Raw genomic sequence first — 7,964 nt, 5'->3', positions numbered from 1 at the left:
GCAATAGATGGGAAACTATCAAACGTGTTATTGAACTCCATTTAGATGGTAATTCAATAGGTGGGAAACTATCAAACGTGTTGTTGAACTCTACTTTCATTGATCTTTCATCCAATGATTTGAAAGGTGGCTTGCTTCGATTATCACCAAACATGGTCATTGCTTCGTTATTAGACAACTCATTATCACATATCTCCCTTCTTATGTGATCAAAAGATGCTGAATAGGAAAAAAAATTAATTGTTCTTGGATATATCTCATAATCATCTATCTGGGGGGCTTATAGATTGTCAGAAGAATTGGAAATCATTGTTTGCAATTCGCTTAGGAAATAATAATCTAATAGGTAAGATACCACCATCACTTGGCTTGTTATCAAATCTTACCTCACTAAATCTGCATGAGAATAAGCTCTATGGAGAGATTCCCCCCCTCATTGCAAAATTGCCTCTCTTTATTGATCTTTTATGTTCACAATAATAGCTTATCAGGAAACATACCAAACGGTGCAAAGGCTTTCCAATTGAGGTCCAATCATTTTAGCGATAAAATTCCACCACAAATATGCCAAATGTCTTCCCTCATTATTTTGGATATTGCAGACAACGGAATTCAGGACATATACCTACATGCCTTGGTAATATCACATCCTTTGTTTTCAACAATGCTTCACGCAACAAGCTTTCTTTTAGCTTTCCCTCATTTGGTGATCGTTACTTAATCAGTGACAAAAGTCTTGAGCTTGTTACAAAAGGTTAAGTATTAGAATATGATAAAAACCTGCACTTTGTGACCTTAGTTGATATATCGAGTAATAATTTGTCCGGAACAATACCTCCCTAAATGTTTAGCCTCATTGGATTGTACTCCTTGAACTTGTCCCACAATAAACTAACCGGAAGAATACGAAATGAGATTGGCAACATGAAAAACATGGAGTCCCTTGATTTTTCAACAAACCTAATTTGGGGAGAAATACCTCAGAGCTTGTCCAGTTTGTGTTAGCAACCCGCCAACTAAGCCTAAGAGAGCTACCTTGTGGGCTATAAATTAGAATAGAGAGTGAAGCTGGTTGTTATGCACCAAGATATTATTTAGGATATTTGTTACAAGTTGTTAGGATTTTTTATCAAATTTTGTTAGCGCTAACTTCCACTATGGAAGGTTCCAGTGAGGGCATGTTAGGATGCCATGATTGGCTGACAGTAGCATTAAATAGGCTGAATGTAATGAATAAGGTGCATAAATACATATTACTCAGTTTTCGTAACTTTGTAGCTTAGGAGGGAGCCTTGACCTCGAATACAAGGCAATCACGTAACAAACTAGTCCGACCTACCATCGTTCCTGTTGCACCATGACAGAACACCACACACATTCCAAATCCGCCACTGATCGCCTCGACGATGTCGTCCTCTGCCTCACTCAAAATCAATCTACTTTGGCCAACGCCCAGACTGAACTTTCCCTCAAAATCTACTCCATTCTAGAGCATCTCGGGTCTCTCCAGTTTCTGCCACACCATACACCACCTCCTTCCCCACTGCCCCACAACCACCATCGCCCTCACCTCAAGCTTGAGGTACCCCATTTTGACGGCCACGATGCCATGGGATGGATCTTTAAAATCTCCTAATTTTTTGAATACCACCAAACATCATATGAAGAACGCATCACGGTGGCTTCCTTTTATATGGATGGGCTAGCATTGAGTTGGTTTCAGTGGACGTTCAGGAATGACTTCATCACTTCCTGGGCAACATTCCTCCAAAAATTGGAATCTTGCTTCACTCCTACCTTCTATGATGATCCAAAGGGTGCACTGTTCAAGTTCACATAGAAGGGGTCCATCAACGAATACTTGACGGAGTTCGTACGACTTGCTAACAGGATTATCAGTCTCCCTTCTGCATTCCTTCTAAGTTGCTTAATTTCTGGCCTCGTACCGGAAATACAATGTGAGGTGCAAGCGTTACAACCAATCTCCTTACCTTAGGCTACCTCCCTCGCCAAACTCCTAGAAGACATGTTCGAGGATCGTCGCCGGAGCTATCGCACCATAACCCGTTACCTACCATAAGAAACACTATACCTCATTCACCCACCCCTCTTCCAGCCTTACCCCCCTTACAAAAAAACCTTCTTCGAAAACTCACACCTGAGGAAATGGCTGTGAAACATGAAAAAGGCTTATGTTATAGTTGTGATGCAAAATGGAATACTTCCCATCATTGTCGGGCACGTTTCTTTCTATTCATCGTGGATGAGGATGATACTACCTGCGAAACTCCCTTTTCTCCTCCCTTTCCTGACCCGGAACTACCACCACCCATCCTTTACTTACCCAACAATTCTCAAGCTCAAATCAATAAGTAGAGCCAACAACCAATAATCCAACAGTGTTAGTTAACTGCGACAATTCGCTCAGAGACTCTTCGATGCCGAAATCCTGAACATCATTCTTGCACTCAATGCCTACGAGGTACGCTTTTTCTTCAAAAACCTAAAAACGCCAAATAATGATAGAATCGAAGAAGGAAACCAAAAAGCGAAGAGAGAGAGAGAGTAGAGACCTCCCTTTCGTTGAGGAGCTTGAAGCGGTTATCGGAAATGACATTGTCTTCTTTCTTCTTTCGAAGCTTCATTGTTGTTTTGTTTTCTTCGGCGGCAGAGAGTGACGGAACGGGAAGCAATTCTTCATTGTGCTAGTGATGCTCTGTCTCGAAGCGAAGCGTTCCATTTTGCGGAGAAACGACGTCGTTGGAGTGAATGGAGGTGATGAGAGGGGATGAATAGGGATTGGTGGTGATAGATAATGGTAGCGTTGTTGTTGAACTTGAATCAACGGCTGAATTACTGAACCGTAGAAGAATGTTCCAGTTCCACTCATTTCTTTCTTCAACCTTCCACCATAAGCTCTTCTCTTTTTCTATGTATTCCAATAATGGATTGCGTTCTATTTAAGTTGACAACTTTTTAAATTTTGCATCAAAGTCCAGTCTACGTGTCATAATTTGGAACAATTTGTCAAGTTAGATAGTCTATGTGACACTAAAATGATCAACAATGCACCTCACTAACGACATTACTTTTAAATTTAACGGTAAAAACTATTTAGTAAAACTTATACAAAGATAGAGACCATTTCTTACATTTAAAAAAGATAGGAACCAATTTACGAAGGGATCAAAAGTCAAAGACCAAAATGTTTAATTACTCAACAAAGATTAGGTTATCATTTTTTATCATTTTTTCCCCTTTTTATTCTCGTATTTTCTTGTCTTGATATTTGAATTCGTTTGGGCTCCTGTAAATTGAAATTGAAAAGGTAGGTGTACGTAACCGTAACTGCACTGTGAACATTTGAACCCAATCCCCAACTCAGCACTGCATCGTGAAGCCGAAATGGGGAACCAATACCACCAAGCAACAGATGGGCTTCTGAGCCTTTTCACAAAGGCCAATCACGATCTCTCTATGGTTCACCATCGTCTCGAAAAGGAGTTTCAGCAGGTTTACCCCGACAACGTAAGCATAACATAACACCCCATCACTGTTTTCACCATTTTCGGTGTCCCTTCATTCATATTTCTTCGGTTTCCTAGTAAAACCAATTATGCTTAAAACTGAATCTGCAGGCTAACCCTATGAAGCTGGTTTCTAGAATCAAGAAGGTTCAGGAAGATATATCAATCTTGAAGGGGCAGTGCCATGAGCTTCTGGCTGCTAAGCAGGTAGTTTATTTTTAATTGTTAATCATGCTGCAGTGCTGTGCGTTCTATGGATTTGGATTGCTGCAAGGTGTATTTGATTAATAGTGATACCCAAGTTTTTAAATTGCTGTCATGATTGTGGTTTCATTGCGATCCTTGATGTTGCGGGAAATTGTGGACAAATGTAGCTGTAATTACAGTTGCAGTGACTCCAAAAACCTTGATGTTTGGCCAAAATTGCGGCTGCAGACTGTTTTTTAAAACTATACCTGTACCAAGGTGTGCATATAAAGATATGAATAAGAGCTGTGTTTTGAAGTTAATTTTAGCTGTTCACTTGTGCAGGATTTGATTGATAAGGCTCAGAGAGTTCTGGTGGAGAACAGAAATTTGGTGCAGCGTATGCAGCCGTCCTTGGGCATCTCCCCCTCTGGTGAAGATGATGCTGCATTCACTAACTTCAAACAGGTAATCGTGAGTGTGTGTGTGTGTGTGTGTATCTTTTTTGTTATAATTGATTTTTTTTTTTGAAGTTAGTCCTTCAATGTCTTTAAATAAATGAAGTGATGAAAATGTGTGTGTGAGAGAGTGACTGAGTGAGTTAGTGTGCATGTTTTTTAATTGATTTTTTTTAAGTTAGTCCATCAGTATCTGTAAGCAGATAAAGTAATGAAAATGTGAGTGTGTGTATCCTTTTACCTTTAATTTTTTTTTCTTTTTAAAGTCAATTCTTCAGTGTCTTTAAACAAATAATGAAATATGCTGAGAAGTGCATGATGGTTCATGTAACCTCTCAAGAGGATTTTTAGTTGTTCAAAGGATTAAGTATTTGTGCTTGGTTTTGGTTCCATAGGAGAATAAAATGTTATAATTCAAAAGTATCTTCCATTTTGAAGGTATCAAAGTGGAGCATGATGGTAATTTATGCATGTATATTTTTCTATTCTCAATGGTTGACTATTTTCCAAGGTGGTATTTCAAGTGTTTACACCATTTGCCAGCAAGCAACCAATATATATTAAATTAGGGGCTTTGCATGCAAATTTTACCCAAGCAAAGGTGTCCTTGGGTAGCTTTCATGTTGCTTTGCCTACTTAACCAAGGGTCTTCTTGGTCAAGTTGGTAGAATGTGGTAGCGTAGAAGATGAAGGATGGAGCAAAAAGTTTCAACTGAAGTTATGACTTGAAGTGGAAAAGAATGCATTCTCATTCGGTTTCCATCTTCTTGCATTTCTGTTATACCATGCTGGTGTGAAGTGATTTTCATCCCAAAATTTGTAGCTCAACACTTTTTACCTAGTCAGTTAAGTAGAAACTAAGTGTAGTTGCAATGATTTTTACACAATTTTAACTGATTGTGCAGGTAATTGAAGAATGGACAGCACAAGTAAGATCCAAAACAGGTCAGAGTTTCAAGGATTTATTATTTTAACAATTTTCCACACATTAAATTTGATAACCATATTTAATGATGCGTGTCATTATTCATGGATTAGCTAACTTTACTGGACGTCAATGCAATGATCTAATTAAATGTATTATGCAAGAGTTTTGACTATTGAGAAAGGACTATATATTGTGGTTTGGATCAATTCCACTATCTTAAAAGTGGGGATTTGTTATGCATGACTCCAATTGATGGTTTTTCTTTACATCTTTTATCATCGTCTTCACCTTTTTGCTTCACGAATTTGAATATCCCAGTAGCACTAAATTATTTCTTCCTCCGAGTCCACTAAGAGACCCCTTAATTTACTGATATTTCTTTCCTGATCTATACAATGAAGTCATGCAGGTATACAGCTACTGGTGTATTTATACATCTGAGTGACCCTGCTTTATTGCCTAAAGTTCCAATCTGTAGCATCTGTGCTGCTTACATTTTCATAGTTGAGATGTTAAGACAGTTATTATTGTTGTCATCTCAATAATGCTGACTCATTATGTTACACCTGTTTTAATGTCTTCCACAGTGATGCACCTCCCATTAATTTCCCTTGAATGGCTGTTTCATTTATATCAATAAGTCATTAAGTCCCTGATCGAAGAAAACCACCTTGTCCTCAAGTTTGATGTTAGGAGTTAGGAAAATCCAGCATTCCAGAGTGGCACTTCCTATTGTTGCATAGCTCCATCCAACCTCCTGCGCCTGCCTTAGGTCAGTTATAACTTGTGGGATCATTTGTGTAAAGAGGGGCTCTTCTGGTAGGGATAGTGTTGAAAGTCTGGTCTTTGAAAATCCTTTAGTAAGGAAACGCTAAATACTGGAAGAACCAATTGTCCTTGAATTTCCATAGTGATTGCTTCTTGTACAAGCACAGTTCAGTAGAGCCAACTCTCCCACCTTGTACCTCTTATCTCCTTTTGCCGTAAGCCCGTTTCCTCATTTTAGACTATTTTGTCTTGATTGCTTCTGTAATTCTACCCTTGTAACTTGTAAGTAAGTTGGATTCTGCCTCTGCCATTGGTGATATGCCTCGAATATAGCCAGGCAATAGCTGTGGTTGGATGTCTTATAATGCCTTATTAGGTGTATGTCAATGAAGGGATGGTTTGTTTCAGAATTTTGTCCACACCTAAGTAGTAGGGAAGGGAGGACTTTCCAAGAATTTACTACTATCAAATCTGATTTATCATAATGTGTGATCTTAGATAATTACCATTCTTGACACTGCAAGAATTCAGGAGTGGATAATATGATCTTAGATAATTGCCATATGTACACTGCTAGAATTCTGGAAAAAAAAAAAAATTTCTCAGTGAATGTGTTGAATGCAGGGAATGAAACACATGATGCTGATTCTGGATATATCAACAAACTACTATTCTCAGCTATAGTTCAAAGTAATTGATTTGCTATTTCAAGGATAGTAGATGTTGCAGATGCCAAGCTCCTTGGGTTTCACTAATGATACATAACATAGACTTGTAATGTAGTATGCTTCTAGTTGGTTATTGTTCTTTTAAGATGTAGCTGTTCTAGGTTCACTGACTGGTGTGCATCTTTTGTTGGAATGGCTAGTAGAAAACAAATTTGATTTTACTTATATAAAGAAATGGAATTGTGTTCACAGAAACAATGAATAGTGTTCACTGACTGGTGTGCCTCTATTGTTGGAATGGCTAGTAGATATCAAAATTGATTTTACTTCTTTAAAAAATGGAATTGTGTTCACAGAAACAATGAATAGTATTGAAAATTAACTCATTAACCATAGAGGTCCTTGACAATGTGGTGCTTGCACAACCTGAATCTTGTGACATTACAAAACTACATAGCCTGTGTAAAATGGTCGAGGGTAATTCAGGAAAACTGAATCTTGTGACATTACGTGACAAAAACAGCCTTCAAACTAGATATCAAAATGCCAATTGGCTTAGTACATGTTTGAATTGAAGTTTATGAAACCCAAAAACAACCATATTTTCATTTCAAACTGAGTTTCAAAACCAAATTGAGACAAAACTCAGTTTACAATTGAACTTAACTTCAAATCGAATAAGAGGCTGTTTCAATTTTACTTTTTGAACTATGTTCGGGTCTCCTTACTGAAAACCAAGCATAGCCTTAGTCTTGCCTTCTAAGCATTTACATGTTGGAAGGAAATATACAGTATTAAAAGTTTCAACGTTGGTTCAAGGTGCGTTTTTTAAGTAAAGGCACAGTTACATGTAAAATGAATGTCATTGTTGTTTAAACACATGCAGCTGAACTGTATAAGTAATCTGCTGTTAGAGATACAGCTGCATATATCTTCACTTTAATTGGCCATTATCGAGGTAAAGGTATATGAGGAACTACTTTAGTGTCTCAACTCAAGCTGTGTGCGTTTGCTACTTCGAAGTAGGAGGTTCTTTTAACCACTTTGCACGAAAGCCTGTTCCTTGACAATCAGAACAGCATCTTGATCCCTGAATGAAAACAAATTAGTGGCACAATAAGTCTCTTCTCAGCTGATGCTGAGGATGCAATAAATCCTCATTCTAGTCCTTAAAAGTTGTAAATGTCGGTTACTTTAGTCCCTTCCTTTATATCCTGGACTTAGTTCTGTTGTACTTTGATTTTCTCTATTGCTTTGCCCGAAAAAGAATTAGAGTAATTTTTTTATTTTTTTTTGCAAAATCAAGGACTAAAATGAAGAATTTATAAGGATAGAAATTAAAATAGCTGAATCATTATAATTTTAAGGATTAACATTGAGGTTTACTCCAATAAATAGTGAAGTTAATAGGTAGGGTAACAACATTTGT

At 37.7% G+C, this 7,964-nt stretch overlaps 1 protein-coding gene across 1 annotated transcript; it reads left to right on the top strand.

The window, feature by feature from the left end:
* The first annotated feature begins 3,278 nt into the window (after positions 1 to 3,278).
* On the top strand, positions 3,279 to 6,864 carry LOC114384207. The gene is made up of 5 exons (XM_028343859.1): positions 3,279 to 3,528; positions 3,639 to 3,734; positions 4,059 to 4,181; positions 5,077 to 5,116; positions 6,492 to 6,864. Exons 1-5 carry the CDS (start codon positions 3,406 to 3,408, stop codon positions 6,563 to 6,565), a joined length of 456 nt encoding a protein of 151 aa, XP_028199660.1. The 5' UTR covers positions 3,279 to 3,405; the 3' UTR covers positions 6,566 to 6,864.
* Positions 6,865 to 7,964: the final 1,100 nt, after the last annotated feature.

Source organism: Glycine soja, chromosome 14 (assembly GCF_004193775.1).
Source record: "Glycine soja cultivar W05 chromosome 14, ASM419377v2, whole genome shotgun sequence".
Taxonomy (NCBI): Eukaryota; Viridiplantae; Streptophyta; class Magnoliopsida; order Fabales; family Fabaceae; genus Glycine; species Glycine soja.
The sequence above is the reverse complement of the archived record's forward strand: the minus strand, read 5'-3'. Positions and strand labels throughout refer to the sequence as shown.